This window comes from Triturus cristatus, chromosome 4_1 (assembly GCF_964204655.1).
Source record: "Triturus cristatus chromosome 4_1, aTriCri1.1, whole genome shotgun sequence".
Lineage (NCBI taxonomy): Eukaryota > Metazoa > Chordata > Amphibia > Caudata > Salamandridae > Triturus > Triturus cristatus.
In genome coordinates this window covers 297,721,042-297,743,794 of record NC_140585.1, presented here as the reverse complement: position 1 = coordinate 297,743,794, position 22,753 = coordinate 297,721,042, and the positions used below count along the sequence as shown (strand labels likewise).

Below are 22,753 nucleotides of genomic sequence, written 5' to 3'. Positions count from 1 at the left end.
CAGTATTAGGTGGTGATATGGAATAGGCTTTATACGCTGGAAAGAAACATGCCAGGGAAAGTCAGTGTGTTTTACTGTGTTTTAACTTCATTATTTCCCTAAGGAAATGTGGGGCCCATGGCTAAATTAACTTCCACAAGGCCTACAGTTTCCAGACATGCCCTAAAGTCCATTGTATTGGAGGTGAAAAGAAGTATTCTGCAGAGTCCAAAGTCATATTTGTACTGCTTTTGGGTCATCCAGAACTGTCATATTTCTGTAAGCCAGCCAGGTCGAGACCCAGGCTGAGGGCTGACCTCAGCTGGGTGGATTGATAACCTTTCTTCCACAAGCTAGGGCCTCCTCTCCACGAAGAGAAGATGGGAGGGGATACAGGCTCATCAATTAGCAGCTGTCACTGGGTGCCAGGCACCAGGCTGCACCAAGGAGGGAAGGCAGCGTGGGGGATGAGGCTTCAGACATGTGGCCAGAAACCCTGGAGGACACCATTTTGAACAAGCTCAGAGGCTGGACAAGGAGGGAGCAGGGGCAGGGACGAGATGTGTCGCTGTTTGATAGGACCAACAGAGACTTTCTGCCAGCCCCCTACTCAACTTTTAAAAAGTGCTTGCACAGGAAGAGAAGGGCTCTCTGGGGTGTGGTCTGCTGAGGGTGAAGGTGCTGGAGCCTGGCGCAATGGGCAGTTGGAAGAAGAGACCCCCTGACTGCCCCCAGGACCCTATCAGCACCAGAAGAAGAGCCCAGGACTGGTGCACAGAAGCAGGGGCCTCTGCGCAGGGAGAACAGAGTCCCAGAAGGAGAGCCTGGCGAGAGGCTGGCACCGGGAGCCAGTGAAGACAGCACCCTGCTGAATCAGAGACCCTGAGGGAAGAGGAGAGTGTTCCCAGTGGCGGGGTCTGGTGAGTCCCAGAAGGAGAGCCTGGCGCAGGGAGCCAGTGAAGACAGCACCCTGCTGAATCAGAGACCCTGAGGGAAGAGGAGAGTGTTCCCAGTGGCGGGGGCTGGTAAAGAGGAGCATGAAGTGCCCCATAATGCCTCGCCAGGAATTTGGAAATCTGCTGTTTTGGTGCTTTGTGGCCCCCAGAGGAGAGGGGCCACCCTCACTTGTGAAACGGTGCTGGGGGAGCACAGTCTTCCCCCCCCCCCCCAGCACGAAGAAATCTGCCATTTTTGTGCCTGGTGGCCTCCAGCGGAGGGGGTCAACCTCATCTGTGAAAAGGGGTGCAGGGGGGCGGCAGGAGCACCGCAGTCTCCCCCAGCATAAAGAAGAACAGTCAACCCCTAAGTTTCACGGGGCATCTGAAAGAATAACCCCTCAAGGGCTCAGCAGAAGGGCTGAGTTGGGGATGTCTGGAGAAGGGCATCCCCTGGAGGTGAAGTGGTGTGATTGCACCGAAATGCATTTACTATTGGTTATTTCTTTATAGGTGGACTGAAAGTCACATGTGTAAAGTGAAGTACCTGTGTAAGGTGATGTTAAGCTAAATGGAGTTATGTTGCTGGACCCTCCTGCTAGGGGGTCTGGCTGTATTTATGGGATCCCATGCTTTTGTGATTCCTTTTAAAGTGAAGAGGCACACTGCAGGAGAAGTGTAGTTGACAGGAGTACTTCTTTTGAAGGGACTGTAAGTCACATGTGTAAGGAGATGTCATAGGCCAAGTGGGGCTATGTGGCCAGACAGTCCTGCTAGGGTGTCTGGCTGTATATGAGCAATCCTGTGATTTCATCTGTGATGCCCTAAGGGGCTGTAATTGCAATGCATTCAAATGATCAACCAAGGTGATGAGTACTGTCATTCTAAAGTGTGCGTAAACATGAATTCTTGCTGCTGCGCTTAGGTGAAGACCCCAGACTGCTAGCCCTTAAAATATAGAGGTGCCAACTTTATGGTTAGTAGGAGATGCTTAGTCAGGGTCATGTGTCACCAAGGCAGGTGTACCCCTTTTTAATGCTTGTTGAGGTAATGGGGTGGGTCGCCACTGGGATGGTGCCAGTGCGCAGGGCCCTCGCTCCAGGTTATGTTCAACTAACTGCATTGGGGGCAAGTTGATGTGCATACATGGGAGTGGTGGTACTAGACCCCACCCCCCCTGCGGGAGGGGTGGAGATGTTATGCAATGTCACAAAGTAATTCCAACAGCTTATGTATATTTGTAAATTGGTGCATGGTATTGAGTAGTGTGTGTGTTTAATAAATGTACTCTTACTTTTATAAAGCAAAGTACAGACTGGACAATCAATTATTGAGTGTTATTTTTGTGCACCTGCAAATGGCGATTACTAGCCCACACCACCTCCCTTGAGTAAGCCTCAGACTGCTCTGCAACGCTACCCTCTGAGAGTCAGGCGCTACAATTGGGTGTTTGGTTCCCAGTGAAGGACAAATGTAGTCATGTTATTTGTGCAGGCCTCACAGATGCTGCCTCGTTTTCCAACACATATCTATTGTGTTTATTTTGTCCTGGTGATGGCCTCAAACTAAGGAAGGTCGAAACGCCGCCGACAAACATCAGCAGACACACACATTTTTATTGAGCCATGATACCGTAAATGAAATATTGGACTAATTTGAGTCATGCAAAATATCCACCAACTGATTTCCGGTCGCTGTTTATTATTTTTATAAGTGTTTCAATTTGCGCCATTCACTTATTTTTCATGAGCACCAGGTATTCAGTTTGCCCTTGGAACACACTTGTGATTCATGTTTGATGCTACTTTAAATTATTGTTTTTTCTCCATTATTTGCAAAAACATATTTGATTAGGAACTTTGGTGCCATATTGTTTTTTGTAGTCGAGATTTAGTTACTTACACTAATTACTTGATCTTGACACCCTATGAAACATTGTTGCATGATACAGTACTTAATCCAAGTCTCAATTGGGTATGAGTTATTGCGGTCGTATTTATTGCTGTAATGGATACCTGTAGGACCCGACTCAAGGATAACATTTGGTCTTTTCCTACTTCATAAAAATGATGAGTAGCCTCAAGTCCACCATGTGTCTCAGGCCCCTGTCCCCTTTGAGGAGTAGAAGTAAATGGAGTACATTGCCATGCCCTACTCCTATAACGGGACCACTTCTATGGCTCACTTTAATAATAAGGGACTTCTACCTGCAAGAAAGAAGCATGCGCTGCAAAGCATGTCCTCTTCAAACTGGGGGTCTTGCCCCCCTAAGGGGGCCTTAACTGATCCCAGGGCGGTTTCCAGGCTCTGGTCAAAAGAAGAATATTGCTGATAGCAGGGCATTGTTTTAAGCTAAAAACAAATGATCAGCAGTCAGCAACTCTGTAATGGGCCATTGATAAAAGATTTAACATAACTCTAATGTTTAAATAAGTCGAGACATACTTAAACATTGCAAATTGAATAGAATTGTGAAACATTCGGAGGGGGGGGGGGGGCAATGATTTTTTTAAACGGGGTTGGGGAGGCGGGGGGGCGCAATATTAAAATGTTTGATGACCACTGTTCTAAAAGGTGATTGGACCAGGAGTGAAGTTGTCGAAAATAAAAGGATGTAGCCCATGCAAACAATCATGAGCATCCAGAGACCCTTTGTGATCATGTCCCCATTGGCGGTGAAGTAGAAGACCCTACCCCTACCGGAAGCCAGTGGCAGAGGGAGCAGGAGTATTTAAAGTGGCTTGGAGGGGGCAGCTCTAGAGAAAGAGGGGTGAGATTGAAATTACTGGCATCTCTTAGGTCTACCTCTCCCACAAAAGGACCTGTAGAGCTCCTGCAGGGTCTGGACAGGCTGGGAGGATTGCCCTGCTGTGAAGGTTGTTCCTAGATGAACCAGAAACAATAGTATTGCTGCTGGAAATGTTTGGCTGGGGAGGCAGCACCCAGTGAACATGCATGGAGGAGTCAGCCTTTTCACTTAATAGCCTCTTGCATTAGTGCTGCCTGTACATCGCTTCCAGACATGCCTGCAGAGAGTTACCACTGTAGCTATGGATTGACCCATCATGTCATCTAAATACAGGCCATATTTAAGTCTATGACTGGAGGTATACAGACCAGCGCTCACCAAACCAGAGAAGAACTTCTTAGTTTGGTGAAAAAGGCTTGAGCTTGCATTCCTTCCTATGTTAATTTTTTTTAAAATGGGGAGGACCCTTTGGGAGATTGCTTCCTGTGGAAGGGACTAATCTGATGGAGTGGAGAGAGACTGTTTTGGGATGTCGTTAGGATTAGGAGCCTATACTCTACATGCAGATGTCAATAGGCTGAGGTAAAAACAACTTCTTTCAACACTGTCAACATAGTTTAAGCCCGGAGAACTTATGAGGGGACATTTAACCTAATTGCTGTTTAAATCACTAAGGAATTTGTCAGTTGAAACCAAAGCGCTCTGAATCGGCATCAGTAGGAAAGAAAAAACAGTAACTGAGGCCATTTCAACAGCTATAGCCTTATGTTGATGCATCCTGAGCAGGTCGATCTGAGACTTGAGCCGTGTGACTCCAGCTAGCAGTGCCTGAGAGCTATTGCTGGGGGAAAAGATTTTGAGATCCAGTCTAGCACCTGGAGGATGTATATCGTCTGGGCACCAGGTCAGATCTTAAAAACGTACGAAAATAAGGCGAGGAATCTGGGGGGAGTGGAGGGGGGTGGTGTGGTGGTGTGTGTGTGTATATATGTATATATATATATATCCAAACTACTGTGCCCAGTTGGTCTCAAAAGACCTTCATTCGTTTTGTTATCATGCCAAAATTGTGTATATGTAACGACCAGTATATCCAAATAACTCCTGAAGCTTGTTGCAGTTTCTTCCCCTAATTAAGCTTAGCTGTCTGATACTAAAAGATTAAGTTTCTCTTAATCTAGTATATGTTTTCCACCTCTTGATGAGGTTTTGTTACCAGTAATTTCTCCTCACTCTCATTCTACATGTGCTCCCTGCCCTAGACGGTTCTCTTTGATTGCCAATTATCACCATGAAAATCTCTCAATGCAGTAATTAGAGATATAGGTTATGTCAGTGGCTTAGCCACTGAGTCCATGATGTATTCTAACTGACCCTGCTTGGTGTTGTATGAAGTTAGAAGTCATTAGACGCTTCCAATGAGCCAATGTATGCTTTGAATTAGCCTACCTTATCAGAGTTCCCATCCACCTACGCTCATTTTCTTTGGCTGACAGGGAACAAAGAACACGTTACTTACCTTTGGTAAAACATTATCTGGTAGAGACTCTATCTAGCTGCAGATTCCTTACCTTTGAATTTCCCAGTTGTCAGGCTGGATCTGGAAACTTTTGCTGAGCAATACCCCTTGCGCGCGATGTCGGGTGGCTCCATTCGGCTACGCATGACGTCGTCGTCAGCGTCGGTTATAACGTCGCAATGCCTATATAGGCACCACCCGGGTGTGCGAACATCAGTACTTTTCGATTTTTCCATGCCAGAAGCGCAGAGCCACGAAGTAACTGACGTAGTCGTGTGCAAAAACTAGGGCCCTGAAAGGGGGTAACAACCCTAGCCCTACAACGTTAGTCCGCAAGGTGGGGAGGCATGGGTGGGGCTGTAAGGAATCTACAGCTAGATAGAGTCTCTACCAGATAATGCGTTACCGAAGGGAAGTAACTTATTCATCTCATAGAGACTTCTAGCTGCACATTCCTTACCTTTGAATCAGACACCCGAGCCTGCAGACTTATGATCTATACTAAGTAGTCTTGCAGGACTGAATGGGCAAACTGCCCATCCCTGCACACTCGACCATCAAGGCCATAATGTTTTGCGAACATGTGCAATGATTCCCACGTCGCTGCCAGACAGATGTCTTGAACTGGGACACCCCGAGCCAAGGCTGTAGTCGCAGCCTTTCCCCTGGTGGAATGGGTTCTTAAATCCCTCAGGGGGCTGCTTCTTCGCCAAGGCGTGACAGATTTTAATGCGGAGAAAAACCCAGCGAGAGATGGTTCTTTTCTGGACTGCCTTTCCTTTATTTGCTCCCACATACCCCACAAAGAGTTGGTCATCCACCCAGAACTCTTTTGTGTGGTCAAGGTAGAACAATGCTCTTTTTGGGTCCAGACTGTGGAGACCCTCCTCTTTCTTAGAGGGATGTGGGGGAGCAAAGAAAGTGGGCAAAGTAATGAATTGGCCCAGATGAAATGGGGTCACAACCTTTGGTAAAAATGATGCCCTGGTGCGAAGCACCACTTTCTCCGGAAAGGACATAAGATAAGGAGGCGAGCTGGATAACGCCTGCAATTTACTCACCCTCCGGGCCGATGTAATCGCCACTAAGAAAGCTATTTTGATGGTCAACAGCCGGAGGGGACAGTTGTGCAAAGGCTTGAAAGGAGTGCACATCAGGTAAGTGAGGACCAAATTAAGGTCCCATTGTGGCATTATAAAGGGCCTGGGTGGAAACAAGTGAGCCAGCCCTTTAAGAAGTCTATTTACAATAGGAGATTTAAAGAGAGAAGGCTGGTCTGGCAGCCGCAAAAAAAGCAGACAGCAGAGAGGTGACCCTTGAGAGTTCCCAAAGCAGAGCCCTGCTTGGCAGACTTAAAACAAATAAAAGGACAGTAGAAAGAGAAGCAGAAAGAGGGTCAATGGACCTTTCTGTACAGTACAATACAAATTTCTGCTAACAGCAGGCGTATACCGAGTTAGTGGAGGGCCGCCTGGCCGCCAGAATAACATTACAGACTTTTGGAAGGAAGGTCAAAAGCAATCAACTGCTGCCGCTCAATCTCCACACAGGAAGGCACAGAGTTGACAGGTTCAGGTGGAGAACCCTCCCCTGCTGCTGCGACAGAAGTTCCTCCCGAAGGGGCAGCCTGATGGGAGGATTGATGCTTATTCTCAGAAGCTCTGGATACCACTCTACTTGCCCAGTCCGGAGCCACAAGAATGACTTGGGCCCGGTTGCTCCTGATTTTCTTCAGAACCCTGGGCAGGAGTGGTATGGATGGAAATGCATACAACAGGCCTGAGCTCCACTCGCGATGAAACGCGTCGCCGAGAGATAGCCGCCTTGGAAACTCCAGCAGGCAGTACTGCTGACATTCTGCTTGCTCTTCGGAGGTGAAAAAATCTAACCAAGATTTCCCCCACTGTTGAAAAATACCTTGCACCACCTCCTACTGGAGACGCCATTTGTGATCCGGCAGGTATCGACGGCTGAGATCGTCCGCCCTGGTGTTCAGAAAACCTGCCAGGTGTTGAACCACCAGGGTTATGCCCTGCTGTTCCAGTGATGTCTAGATACAAAGGGCCTCTCGACAAAGGGTCCACGACGCCACCCCGCCTTGCTTGTTGCAGTACCACATGGCGGTGGGGTTGTCCGTGAACACCTGCACCAACTTCCCCTTGACAGAGGGGAGAAATGCTTTCAATGCCAAGCAAATCGCTCAGTGCTCCAACAAGTTTATGAGGAGCCTCGTCTCCGCCGGAGACCAGTGAACCCTGATCTCCATCTCTCCCATATGGCTGCCCTATCCCAGAAGTGACGCATCCGTCACGTTTGTGAAATCTGGTTGAGGAAGGGAGAGAGGTCTGCCGTTGACCCAATCTTGGTTCGTTAACCACTACTGCAGATCCTTTGCAGTTCCTTCCGAGATCTGAACCACGCAAGTGAGATCTCCCTGATGCTGTGCCCATTGGAACTTCAAGTCCCACTGCAGAGCCCGCATACGCCATCTCGCGTGTCTTACCAACAGGATGCAGCAGGCCATGAGGCCCAACAACCTCAGACTCAGTCTCACCGAAATCCAAGATAGAGGCTGAAATATTGGAATCATAGCCTGAATATCCTGGACTCGCTGCTCGGGAGGATAAGTTCGAAACTGCACTGTGTCCAGAACAGCTCCGAAGAAAGGGAGCGGCTGAGAAGGAGTCAGGTGCGACTTTGGCATGTTTATAGAGAACCCAGGCGAATGCTGGAGGGTTTGCCGTAGTCTGAAGGTGGGAGACGACTGTCTGGGGCGAGCCCGCCTTCAACAGCTAGTCATCGAGGTAGGGGAAGACTGACACCCCTAACCTGCGCAGTTGAGCTGCAACCACCGCCATCACCTTGGTGAACACCCGAGGGGCACTGGTAAGGCCAAAGGAGAGCACAGTAACCTGAAAGTGCTCGCGGGCCACCTTGAACCGCAGGTAAAGCCTGTGGCCCGGGCAGGATGGAATATGAAAATACGCATCCCGCAGGTCCAACGCCATCCAGTCCTCTTGGTCTAGGGCAGACAAGACCTGAGCCAAAGTGAGCATTTTGAATTTTTCCTTTTTGAGGAAGAGATTGATGGTATGAAGATCCAAAATGGCCTTAGCCCCTTGTTCTTTATCAGAATCAGAAAGCAGCAGGAATAACAGCCACTGCAAACTTCTGAAACTGGGATTCTTTCTATAGCGCCTTTGGCCAAAAGAGCTGTAAATTCCTCTTGGAGCAGCTTTAAATGATCCTCTGCCAGCCATTCCTGACTCGGCAGAATAGTAGGAGGAAAAGAAAGAAAAGGAAGAGAATAGCTCTCCTGGACGATCTGAAAGACCCACCTGTCTGATGTTATAAATCTCCAGCGGGGGAGATGAGGACGAATTCTCCCACCCACTGGAGTAGATTAGTCCTTAGTGCCACGAAATGAAGACTGGCCACAAGAAGTGGAGAATTGGCCCAAGGATCTGGCTGAAGCTCAAGAGCCTAATCCTGACCAGGGCAGAGTCTGCCTTTTACCCAAAAAGGCGGGTTCCATCAAAGGGCATGTCCATCAAATTGCCTTGGACATCCCCCAAGAAGCAAGTTGTACAAAGTCAGGCGTGGCGCCTCAAGGCCACCGTCATTGAAATTGACCTGCCCAGTGAATCAGTTGTATCTAATCCACACCATATGGCGAAGTAGGCTGCATCTCTCCCACCCTTGACAGCTTGGGAGAGCACATCCCGGGCCTCCTCCGGGACTTGTGGCAGCACCTGCGCAACCATCTCCCAGAGAGAGTGGGAGAAACGGCCCACTAAGCATGTGGTATTCACTGACCGCAATGCCCGACTGGAGGAAGAAAACATCTTCCCAAATGAGTCCAGTCTCTTGGATTCCCTATCTGGAGGTGCGGAAGGTAATTCGCCCTGGGAAGTAGAAGACTGCTTTAACAAACTTTCTGGGGTGGGGTGTTGGCTGAGGAACTTTGGTTCACCTGGAGCTGGGCGATGGCGCCGTGAAATCGTCCTATTCACAGGAGCCCTTGTGCTAGGCGTGGACCATGTTCTTAGAAGGACGTCCGTAAGTGCCTCATCAAAGGGCAATAGGGTTCAGAGATGGAAGCCCCAGGTTGAAGCAATTCGGTGAGGAGATTAGTCCTGCCCTGCACTGAAGGCAGCTCCAGTCCAAGGACCTCAGCTGCCCTCTTAACCACCATGGCATAGGACGCCCCCGCCTCCGTAGCCACTGTAGGCGGAGAGAGCATGCCAGCGTCTGGGGAAGTATCCAGACAACTGGCTTCCCCAAGTTCCCCATACCAGTCCATTGTCTCCTCAGAAACATACTGGTTTTCTAGTGGGTCTCCAGACTCCTCTCCAGAGCCCATAAAGTCCACAAAGTGCCCAGGCGACAACATAGAACCCCTGGGTTCTGTCGACATCAGAATCTGTGTCGCTCGACGCCGTTCCGGCTCCGTGTCGTCCGGGATGAGGATGGGACTTGCGCCGCCGACTGTCCTCAGCGACGTTACTGGCACCGACTTCGGATTCGACACCGGGGGAGATTGGGTTGGCACGACTAGCGTCAACCTAGATCCGGGATCAGATCCCTGAGGCCTCACCGGTGCCGAGGGCTCACCAGCAGGGTCGGTACGCTCAAATATTCGGCGAATGGCCTCGTAAAACTCTTTAATTTGAGCGGGAGTCACTTCGGCTCCCAGAAAGGTGGGGGGGGGGAAGGGGGAAGAGGCGCGGAGTCGCATATGGCTCCAGCTCCGCAGAAACATGCCTATAGCGTCGGTGCTCCTTATCTTTCTCGACGACGGACGCCAACTGAGGTGAAGATGAAGTCCGCTTGGAGGATTTCTTCTTGAGCCTCTTCCCTGAGTGTCCAGGTGACCTTGAATGGGAGGAAGAGGACTTAGGGGCCCAGTGAGTGGTCCCACGACTTCCTCTTCCTCGAGCGGTACCGTGACCTCTTCAGGATCTCCCTTGACTGTGTCGACTGCCGGACCACGAGCAACTTCATCGCTTGCTCCCTCAAGGTCTTCGGGCCATCGCCCGACAGTCTGAACGCGACTTCTAATCGTGGTCGCGTTCAAGACACCACAGACATACGCGGTAGGGATCAATGACTGACATCATGCGGGAACAAGTCCCGCAAGGTTTAAAACCTGTCTTTCTACCAGACCTCCCTCGAACACAAAGTCGTATCTCAAAATTTTTGACAAAAGTCGTGAAAAAACCTGCCAAAAAGTGGCAAAGGCGTAGCTCTTCCCGGATTGGTGCTTAACTGACACGGAAAGAAAAGAACTGACGTCCGCACGCCTGGGTGGCGCCTATGTAGGCATTGTGACATCATAACCGACGCCAACATCGTCATGCGAATCCGAATGGAGCCACCAGACGTCGCGCGCAAGGGATATTGCTCAGTTTCCGGATCCAGCTTGACGCCTGGGAAATTCAAAGGTAAGGAATCTGCAGCTAGAAGTCTCTATCAGATAGTCCATTACTCGCAGTGTATGCAAATGTGTGAGCCGTGGGTGCGTCATGTTTGCGTCATTAGAAATATATGGTTAGGCCCTGAATGGTGTTGTAGTACATATGAAGGTGTGCTGAGTGTAGTACTGTGTATCAAACACACAAAAGGTGACAGTAAGGAATGCTAGCAATTTGTCTTGGAGCAGAGTCAAGACTTTTTTGCCTATAGGTGGGTGCAAATTGAGGTGGCATGGTGGAAAAAAGAACAGTGACTTGGAATGCTATCCAGAGTGAATGCCAGTGGTTAGACAAATGGCAAGCATTCCTCCCATCACCTTTTGTGTGCATGATGTACCTTGTGTGAAGTCTGGTATTGTATGTGGGGTCTAGCGCTGGATGAAAAGGGCTTGGTCCGTTACACATTTAGGATGACATTGAGCAGTTATGATGCAGTGTGACAAAAAGTGGTAATGAGCCTTCAAATTGTGTTCAGTTGCACTGTAGAGTTGTGCTGTGGACTAGTGTTGTATGGTGTACTGTTGCATCTTAGGTTGTAGTGCAGCATTATGGTATGGTGTGGTGTGCTTGTACGTAGTGATGTGGTGTGATGAGTGGGGAGTTGTCATCTAGTGATGTCATGCTAGATTGTTGCTGTGAACGCAAATATTGAGAAGGCTGTTGGTTTGGTACAGTGTTGGATGATGGTACAGTACTATGCAGTGATAGTGTGGCATGGATGGTATTCAGTATGGTGTTGGAGGGCAAGGCATTTTGTTGTGTGATACAGGGTGGGGATCAATTGTGGTAGTTTGTGTTCTGGAGTAGAGGAGTGTGTGTTGGACCTAACAGTAATGCTATATTATCTCTGCTAGTGAGGCAGGGTTAAATGGAGTTATATTTTGTAGGATGATGTCCAACAGAGTACTGCCTACTTATGGTGATGTAGTGACTGAGCTAATCTGTGTTGTGAACAGGGAACCATTTTAAGTTATGTTGTTTGTGATAGTGTGTCACACTGTGGAGTTCGTTTTCCCATGTGTTAGTACTATTTATTAATCTCATGCCTGCGTTAATAAGTATTGGGTAACAATTGTTTCTATGATTGAGTCTACCGGTACAGGAATCTGCACTTCTTGGGACCATCTCCCCAGATGCTTCCTTTCCTTCTAACACACCTACTAACAACTGGATATAATCTGGATATTCTTAAGTTTTGAGACATTTGTGAATCAGTTAAACAAAACACACAAAAGGAGACAGCACCAGTAAAACCAGCTGTAATATGTATTGCATTGTACATTATCTTTTTTGGGTTTGCTGGGCTGAGAAGGAATTTTTTCCAATGAACATTAGTTGTGTAAGTAGGCCTAGTAGTACACTACTATAACCAGGTGCATTATTTCAATGCATAGTCCGTGGAAAAGGGATGGCTGACAAGAAACCTATACTTTTTTCTGCATATGAAGTATTTTGCAATGGATACCACTCTTACTCCTCTGAATGGATACTCAGTCAAACCACAGATTTCTCACCTTAGAATAGACAGCAAAGCAGTACCACCCTAGGTGGAGTGTCTGTGGAGTGGACTCAGACCAAAAAGTCCTGCAGGACTGAGCAGGTGAAGTGTCATTCCCGTTGGACCTGGCAGTAAAAGGAAGTAGTGCTTTGTGAAGTTATGCACTGATGCCCATGTTGCAGCCTAGCAGATGTCAAAGACAAGCATTTGGTGAGCAAACGCAATGGTAGCAGCCTTGGCTCTGGAGGAATGGGCGCTCAGATTTTCCAGGGGTTGCCTCCTGGCCAGTGTGTAGCAGATCTTGATTCAGAGGAATATCCACCTCAATAAGGTCTTCCTCTGCACGGTCTTTTTTTCTTCACCCTAGAGAACCCCACAAAAAGCTGATCAGCCATATGGTGTTCCTTGGTACAATCAATAAAAAAGGTCTTTTGGGGTCAAGCCAAGGCAGCATCTCCTCTTTCGGGGGCCTAGCACCGAGCAAAGACAGCAGGCAGGGTAATGGTCTGCCATATGTGAATGAAAGTCCTAAATGTTGCCAACAACGCCCCAGAGTCCTCAGCACAAACTTGTCTAGGAAAATGGTGATATATGGTGGCTGCATTTAAAGTTCCTTGAGTTCACTTGTTTGATAAGCTGACATACTCACGAGGAAGAAGACAGACTTCAAAGTCTCAATACACAGCACGCAACTAGGCATTGGCTCAAAGGGCTTACAAATGAGAAACACCAAGACCACGTTAAGGTCTTACTGCGGCACTACAAATGGCTTAGGAAGGAACATGTGTGTCTAACCATTAATTAATCTCATCACAAAAGAAACTATAAATAAAGATAGTTGGTCTAGTAAACACAGGAAGACTGAAAGGACTGACAAATAACCTTTAATAGTGCCCACTTCTAGGCTTTGTGGGGCTAAAGATGAAACAAACAAAAGGACAACCAACAGCTTTATTTATAAGAGATCAATTTTAAGTGTGCCACACCAGGCCACACATTTGTCCCAGTGTCTGGCATAAATGGACTTTGTGCAAGGGCGCCAGGTGATAAGGATGACATCTACCACCATAGTGAGTTGTTGTTGCTGCTAAATCTCCACATGTAGGTGTAGACTGCGCAGATTTGGGTGGGCAACCCTGCCCTGCTGCTGCAAAAGATGATCCTTCAGGAGTGGTATCTTGATCGGAGAACAGATGCTCATACCTAGCAGTTACCACACTCTCCTGACCCAATAAAGAGGCACTACGATAACCTTGCATTGGTCATTCTTATTCAGAACTCCAGCAGGAGAGCTAGGTTCGGGAACACGTGCAGAAGATCAGAGTTCCATTCCAGCGGAAATGCTTCTCCTAACAAGTGTTCTTGTGGACAACTCCAAAGCACACAATTTTCGATACTGCATATTCAGGTTGTAGATGCCACTCATTATCTACCATATGCCTCTTGCTCTATTCATCCGCTCTAGTATTCAGGGACCCAGGCCAAAGGTTTGTGATCAGGGAAATTCCCCAGGGTCCTAACCAACTCCAGAGGCACAGAGCTTCAATGCCCCTGAGCCCACTCCGCCTTGGCTTTTGAAATACCATGTGCTGGTGGTGTTGTCCATCAGAACCTGCATCGGCATCCCCTTGACAGTAGGAAGGCCATCGGAGCCAGACAAATGGCCCACAACTCCAACAGTCTGATGTGTAGCCATACTTTTATTGGAGACCAAAGTCCTCTGATCATCACATCTCACAGATAGCCTCGCCAGCCCAGCAGGGAAGCTTCGTCACCTCTTGGGCGGGAAATAATAGTTACCTGAATTGGACCAATTTCTTACAGCAGCTACACTATAGATCGTGAGCTATCTCCTCTAAAACCTGGGTGACGTCTGGCAGACCTCCATTAACTGGCCCCCCTAGAACTTTAGATTCCATTGCAGAACCTGCAAAGCCCACCTGGTGCACCTGACAAGGAGAATGCAGGTCCTAAGAGGATACACAATCTCAGAGCTTCTCTCATCGGGATTCAGGACAGAGGCTGAAACTTCAGGTTTATAGCCCAAGTATCATGGACCTGTTGTGGAAAGTCCTGAAATGCACAGCACCCAAGACAGATCCAATGAATAGAAGATTCTGCGAAGGAGTCATGAAAAACTTCGGCTCGTTGATAGTGATCCACCATGATGTCAGGAGGGTTGCTATCATCTGGAGGTGTCTACGAATGGGGCAAGCCCGCCTTCAACAGTCACTCATCACGGTAGGGGATGACTAGTAACCCTGACATCTGAAGACAGGCTGAATCCACTGCATTCACTTAGTGAACACCTGAGAGGGCGCTAATGAAGCCGAAAGGGAGCACAGAAAACTGAAAATGCTTGTGGTGTAACTTAAACCACAGGGAATGTCTGTGGGGCTATAGGATGGGTAGATGAAAACATGAGTTCTTCAGGTCCAAGGGCACCATCCAGTCACTGGGGCCGTTTTGGTGGGCAAAATCAGAATCAGCACTGGAATCTCTTCCAGGGCAGATTGCGTCTTGGAGTTGGAGTGGAAGCTTGGATGAGATGGGTCATTAAGGGTCATATGGTGTACTGTAGAGAAAAGATCAACTAGTGGCAACCCGACTAGGGACCCTTTTGATTCATTCAGGCCAGGAAACATGCCAGAAGAAAGGTGAAGCACACCAAAAGCCTGAAGCATGGCCTCCTTAAAGGCTTCAATCTGCTGTGGTGTTGCGGATGGCCCAAGAAAGTCAGGGCACACTGGAATAAGCTGAGGAATTGGCTGCACCATCAGACCTTGATGGTGCATGGCTCACTAGTGCCTTCTCTTTTGGTTCAGTGTGGGGAGAAGGAGTTGAGCTCCTCTTTGATTGGACTTACTGGACAAAGGCTGTGAACTCTTGTGTTTGGCAACATACAGCTTTGCCTTTGGGTTCATGAGTTCTCATTAATCTCACAACTTTGAATAGTGGCCAGAGCCCAGACCCTATAGATGCACCTTGTGCAGGCCCGCTACTAAAATTTGTTTTCTGAAGTCATGGCATGGTTTGAAACCTGCAGCTTTAGGTGGGGAAATTGTTGTCTAGCATACTGGAATTTGATTTAGAGGTTTAGAAGTTGTTGCAAGACCGACATAATTGGGAGTGGAGATCCAGATCTACATCGGAAGGTAGAGAAAGAAAGGAAAAAATGTCAGCGCGTAGGTGTGGCGTATGTATGTGGCTCTGCTCTATCACTTCTGGGGCAGTGTGCGTTCAATGCAGTTGCAAGGCACCTAGTGGTGCACAGCAGCAAAGCTGAATAAATGTTTCCAGATCCAGTCTGGGAGTATTTTAAGGTGAGGAATCTGCAGTTAGACATATCCATTTAAAACAAAAAGATGATGAAATGGAAATAACAGCCTATCTATGTTTAGAAGTATTCTGGGTCAGCCTTCTTCATTTTTGGGTGTAGGATGGTAACACAGATATTTTCGGGTGCTAGACATTCTCTGATGGACACGTCGTATATTGCGTAACACTGGGTGAAATGCACAAGGATTACACATACATTAATTTATCTTATATCTGATTGTATCCCTGAAGATGGGTTTACTCCATAATGTTGCCTAGATTACATTTAACTAAAAATGCAATTTTTACAGAACTGAGACTGATGAGAGATTTGAAATACCTGCTTCACCACGCAGGGCCTTCTCAACGGCCACTCCTCGCTCCTCCAGCTGCCTCTGCTTCTCCTCCACTTGCTCCAGCTGACGCTGGATAATCTGCCAAGGAAGAAAGTAAAATGAATGGTGAGAAACCCTGAACCTAGTTGGATTCAGAGATGAAATAAGAAAAGGTCAGATCGTATGGAGAAATATGAAAAATACTAATTAAACAACCACTTACTTACCCTTTTCGCTTCAGTTATGACACAAGAGTTTACAATAAGGACCCAGTACTAAACACAGGCATGGATGGATGACGTATACTGTGAATTGGACTGAGGTTCTCGTATGAAGATTATCCACATTAAAACAGGACATTATAAACCCATTTTTTTGCATCTGGTACCAATATAACTTGAGAAATAGTGGATGTGGCTATTGCTAGAATTAAGCTAAATATTAAAACCACTGATTAGCACAGCTTGTTGCAACTCCTATACAGAAATTTTCTATACAAGGAATGAGGAGAGGCCAACTTGACATGATGACTATCTATGGCGTCAATGGTGTCTTCAGTTACCAGCCAAAGGAGGATTCGACTAGGATAAGGGGAAATAGGCACATGATAAATAATCTGCAAGAGGTACATAGTGAAACATCGCCAAAGTTATAGAAATGTTCTACTTATGGACACTAGTACCTCTGTAAAACCCCACAACTTGGAAGTTCGATAATGCAAGAGAAAAACTACCCGAAATATATTGTACCATAGATCTTTACCATAAGGAACAGCTCGAGCAGCCGAATCTGGGCGATAATTCCTAGCAAATGTATGCAAAGCACAAATAGGTACAACATTTTTTATGCAAAGGCGTCACCCCACCCAAAAGAGCAGCAGTCATCACTACGCCTTCTGTGTGTGTAATTAAAACCTAAATTTATTGATCACTTCCTTCAGAGTGCTCCTTTTTCATTTAAACATTTGTATCCAACTATTTAGGGAAAGATAAATAATAAAGAAAAGGAACAGCATTGAAAAAGCACAAAGATACGTCATTATGTAATAATTGTTATACAGTATTGGACTGAACAGAATTGAAAATGAGAAAAATACATACAGTGGTGCACCAACAGTAAATCAAAATGTAGAAGGTTCCACATCTTCATTATTGTGCTTGTATAGTAGACATATAGATCCAAGTGTTAACCAAGTTACTTATCTTCAGTAACAACGTATTTGTAAGAGACATATGTTAGTTATAGACTCCTTAGCTTACAATTACCCTCAGGCCTCAGACTGGATCCAGAGAATTTTTTCTCAGCAGTACCCCTGCGCATTGGAAGGTGGCGTCGGTCAACTCCGCGTCCGTCGTTGGCATCGCGGTTGCCGCAATGACATTGCGGTGTCTACTTAGATGCTGCCCCTGTGCACTGACATTAGTTCTGACACGACTTTCCACTCCAGAAGCGCAGAGCCATGCAAGCCACTGACCATTAGTGCACATAACTAGGGCCATCGAAGTAAGTCCCTATCCATAGAAGTCAGTTTGCAGAACTGGGAGGATGGGTGGGGTGGTAAGGAATCTATAACTGACAAATGTCTCTTACAAATACATCGTTACAGAAGGGAAGTAACTTGTTCATCTGAAAAAGACTTAGTTATAGATTCCTTACCTTAGAATAGATACCCCAGCAATGCCAACCCCGGAGGTGGGTCTGCAAACTAAGTTCACACCTGAAAATTCTGGAGAACAGAAGGGCCAAAATAGCCGTCACTCCGGACTTGGCTGTCTAGGCAATAATGTTTGGTGAACGTGTGCAATGATGCCCACGTGGCCGCCTGACACATGTCAATGAGTGGGACTCCAAATCCCAGGGCTGTAGTAGCTGCCGTCGCCCTAGAGTTGATCGTCCACCAGGAAATCTTTTGTGCGGTCTAGTTAGAAAGACAGAGCACATTTTGGGTCCAGACGGTGGAGTCTCTCCTCCTCCTTGGAAGGGTGCTGAGGTGGGAAGAAGGTGGGCAAAGTGATGGTCTGTCCTATATGGACTGTTTGTTGGAGTCAGCGTTGTGGGGAGAGAGCGTCCTCGCGGACAGGAGATGACGAGGGTCTTTTTTAACATCCATGGCAGATTGGGACACATGTTCGGAACAGTGTAAATAAGTGTTTCTCGCAACAGACGGATATCTTTTTTTAGAACTTGCATTCAGTGCCGCTCACTTGTAATTTGCTGAACTTGCCATTTGAAAGGACCACGGATCGCTGTCGAGGAGGGCGCTTTGCTAATGCTCAACTTCTGCTTACGAAGGGTCGTGTCGCTGGTGGGAGCTATTCCGCATTCGGCGGACAGCCTGCACGCTCCCAGCGTGCACTAGACCCCAGGGCTACCTGTCCACTTCACCGGGGGACTGCGAGGACCAGCAGCCCCTACACCTAACAGCTGGTGCCTCTTCCCCCGGAGGTCACGCCCCCCACCTGACGCCTATTTACTGTTCGCGACACCCGCTTCGCGGGTGCCGCTCACTTGTAATTTGCTGAACTTGCCATTTGAAAGGACCACGGATCGCTGTCAAGGAGGGCGCTTTGCTAATGCTCAACTTCTGCTTACGAAGGGTCGTGTCGCTGGTGGGAGCTATTCCGCATTCGGCGGATAGCCTGCACGCTCCCAGCGTGCACTAGACCCCAGGGCTACCTGTCCACTTCACCGGGGGACTGCGAGGACCAGCAGCCCCTACACCTAACAGCTGGTGCCTCTTCCCCCGGAGGTCACGCCCCCCACCTGACGCCTATTTACTGTTCGCGACACCCGCTTCGCGGGTGCCGCTCACTTGTAATTTGCTGAACTTGCCATTTGAAAGGACCACGGATCGCTGTCAAGGAGGGCGCTTTGCTAATGCTCAACTTCTGCTTACGAAGGGTCGTGTCGCTGGTGGGAGCTATTCCGCATTCGGCGGACAGCCTGCACGCTCCCAGCGTGCACTAGACCCCAGGGCTACCTGTCCACTTCACCGGGGGACTGCGAGGACCAGCAGCCCCTACACCTAACAGCTGGTGCCTCTTCCCCCGGAGGTCACGCCCCCCACCTGACGCCTATTTACTGTTCGCGACACCCGCTTCGCGGGTGCCGCTCACTTGTAATTTGCTGAACTTGCCATTTGAAAGGACCACGGATCGCTGTCAAGGAGGGCGCTTTGCTAATGCTCAACTTCTGCTTACGAAGGGTCGTGTCGCTGGTGGGAGCTATTCCGCATTCGGCGGACAGCCTGCACGCTCCCAGCGTGCACTAGACCCCAGGGCTACCTGTCCACTTCACCGGGGGACTGCGAGGACCAGCAGCCCCTACACCTAACAGCTGGTGCCTCTTCCCCCGGAGGTCACGTCCACTGTCCGCCATATTATAAATTGACCAGCCCCAAACGCAACGCGGGACGCGCGCGGGGAGAAGCGCGGGCCAAGCCCGGGCCAAGGGCGGGCCCGTTTAAGCCCGTTCAAGACCGGGCAGGACTGGACTGGGCCACCCCATTTACAGTTAGTGTTTTATGAATTGTATTACCATTGATATCTCACATTGACACTATTAGTATTGGTTTGAGAATAAGTATTAATATTGTAATCAACTTGCACGGTATAATGTCTCCAAGAACCACTAGGAACACTGTTAAAAAGCAAGCTCAATTAGCTGGCGAGATCATTGGCCCAATTGATAATGCCCTGTTCAATGACGCCATTGAACAGGGCATTATCCTACTGGACCGAAGGATCTCACAAGATCTGACGATAGCCAGGCGCTCATCGATGGGCCTATTGGGCACTGCAAAAACCCCCTTACGTCCTGTTGATCTACCTCCTCCAGTGATAGTGCATGCAGAAACGCATACGGTTCCTCGCACAGTGGATCTTTCTGCATCTCTGGATTTGTCTGACTCCCATCTATCCTTGGAAAAATCTCCAGTTATTTTTGCCACCCAACCAGTTAACACCTCTCCTTCAATGGCTAGGGGTACACGAGAAGGAGCTATCCCTAAGAAAGTAAAGAGGAAGTCAATTGTTAAGCCTCCCCATTCCACCATTCCATCTGCCACAACTATCTCTGTAACTCCTCTTGTCTCAAATCTTCCTCTGGAAAACCTTAATTTTTCATCCCTCCATCACTCCCCTTCACTGCCAAATGTTCAAACAGCGGACTCTATTCCAGCTAACTTGAGCATAAGCTCCACCAGCTCAACCAGTAATTACAGCAGTGTAGATACGATGGACGGCAATCCCAAAATTAACGCATGCACCAATGACAGCTTACTGCTTACTAGAATTGGCGATATGTTTAAATCTCACTTGGAACCCATAGAAAAGGCCCTACACATGGTTCAGTCCCAACTCACTCAACTGTCTCTAGTAATATCTCAAAGTACAGGAAACAAGAAGGATTCCAATTTGGTGAAAGGTAGGTCCACTATTTCAAATACCCCTAACGCCAAAGTGTCAAAACCAGGAACCTCCGTTCAGAACCCCAAATCTAATAATCAAAAAGTCCCTGAGAAGCCTATTCAAAATCATCCCCTAACATCTGTGAGCAAGCTACAACCACCTCCTAAACCCTTGAACCCGCCACCATCTCGCCCTGTAATTAATCCTAAATCAATAGCACTTCCCCCATCAAACCCTCCTCCTTCCCTTCCCACTCCTATACCCCCTACCCCTGCTCCTGTCCAATCCAACATCACTACCGGCTTCAACACTATTCCTATTAACCGTAACAGAAAGATTCCCCCTATCCATCTCCCACCCGAGGCCTCCCCATACGTAGTAATAATGACTGGGGTTCCGGAACTCCCCCCAAATCAGGATGAACCAGTTTGGTCCCTGAAAAATAAAGTAATCTTTTGGCTGTCCAACAATAGACCGCTTCCAATCTTTATGGACAACAGAGTTACTACAGTGCGTAGAGTGCCTTGGTTAGGCAACCAACCAAAAAATATACAGGGCGACTGTATAATAGTAAATTTTGAAAATCCCAATACAGTTGAGCATATTGGCTCTTGGGGTGATCAAACTTCTCCCGAAGGGATCGCTACCCATAACTTGTCGTACTTCTATCCCCCTAATACGCGATGCAATGCAGGCCCTCCATGGTCCTGGACGAGGGTAGGGAACTGGGGTGGTACCAGAGACCGAAATCAGTGGTTGGGGCACGGTTTCAGCAACCCACCATCAGGCCACTTTAGGAACTGGAGAGGTCCACTACTATCCAACAGATACGATTGCCTGGACATGGTGGATTGACTATCATCTCTACCTACGGAAGATAGCAGTTACAACAGCGTATTTCCTAACCCAATAGTTCCCTGTAAGACCATTCGGGTGGCCGGCTCCTCCTTGTCATTCTTGCATGGTACCCAGTCTGAGTCTTCCCTTCCCCAGCATACCCTGGCCCAACAGCAGTCATCCTCCCCTCACCAGGACGCATGCTATAGCTTGCCAGCTACCCCTGCAGATCCGCCCCCAAACCCTCAATCTCCTACCCCCCAACCCAGGGAGCCTAAACCCATCCCTCCTTTTCCTGCTATAACCACTCAGTCCCTGTCCCAACTTTCACATCCCTCTGCCGAACTTCACCCTTCAAATTCTATCTTTACACCAACCCAGGATCTTCCAATCATATTTTGGAATGTAGCAGGCCTAAGATCGAAAATCCATCTTCAGTCTTGGGTGGAACTTACTAATAAATTTAAGCTAATATGTCTCGAAGAAACTTGGGCAATTAACCCTATTCATATACAGGGTTTTAAAACATTTCACCTTCCTCCCTTACCGTCCATTCATGGTAGACCTAAGGGCGGCTTAGCCATCTATGTTTCCAACTTAGTTCCTTTCACGATCTCGGAAGTTCAGCTAGACTCGTCAATTTTTCAAATTCTTAAACTAGTTCCTGACAATAATTCCAGTTACTATCTCATTAACATGTATAATAACTCCTCACCTAGCGACTGTGTAAAATCTTTGTCGGAAATTACTCACTATATACAAGACCAAAAAGCTAAGAGTCACGAGCAAAACTGTCATATTGTGTGGGGCGGGGATTTTAATGTGTATCTGTGCAACAATCATGGTAAAGGTATCTGTGGGCTCTCAGACGAGCACGACGTTCCCTTGGCCCACTTCACTCATAATGCAGTAGGTCACGCACTAAATACTTGTATTTTCTCATTAGAACTCGAATTCGCTAATACCCTAGTGTGTCCCGCTGTAGAGTTCAAAACGACCTTTCATGGTAGAGGTGCTACCACAACCATCGATTTTATTTTATGCTCTCAATCTTTAAAACATCGATTGAAGCAATTTACAACTGGCACCGACCCTTCAAGTGACCACTATCCAAATAGCATAACCATAGCTCTAAATTCACCATCTCCAGCCTGCACAAAAACAAGCTTCTTGGTGCAGCACTCTCTGGAGATGAATAAAACCAATGGTTATACTGTTAAGTGGACGACGATCAATCCCGCAGAGATCACCAGTAAGATCATTCAAAAAACCCTTCCTCTCATCTACCATTGCTTGGAGACGTCATCTTCCCCAAAGCTGATTCTTTCCAGCTTCACCAAAATATTAGAAGCCATCAGACAAGAGCTCACCCGTTCTCATAAGACTTGCATCAATGATAAGGACTCAAGAGGGTGGTTTGATTTCCGCTGCCGTAAAGCGCATCGTGCATTGAAAAACGCACTTCAAAATAAGACCAGGGACAAGCCCCAAATTGCCTCCTTGAGGAAAAATTATAAGATGGCACAGCAATCCCGTAAACGGGAAATAAAAAATAATCTCTGGGCCCAATTACACCAGAGTACCTTAACCAAGGACTCCACCATGTTCTGGAGAACAGTCAGGGCTCCTTTCCTAGTTGATGAAACTGCAATACAGCATCTAGATGTGGCAGTACCTGCTGATAAATGGGTAGCACACTA

At 47.7% G+C, this 22,753-nt stretch overlaps 1 protein-coding gene across 32 annotated transcripts in view; it reads right to left on the bottom strand.

Annotated features, from left to right (window-relative positions):
- MICAL3 (microtubule associated monooxygenase, calponin and LIM domain containing 3) overlaps nt 1-22,753 on the bottom strand; it is a 1,875,796-nt gene that overhangs the window by 221,534 nt on the left and 1,631,509 nt on the right. For all 32 annotated transcript variants that reach the window (XM_085652129.1, XM_085652139.1, XM_085652136.1 and 29 more), the window contains one exon: nt 15,813-15,906. In XM_085652129.1, coding sequence (XP_085508255.1) covers nt 15,813-15,906 — 94 coding nt within the window. The remainder of the gene's footprint in view (nt 1-15,812; nt 15,907-22,753) is intronic.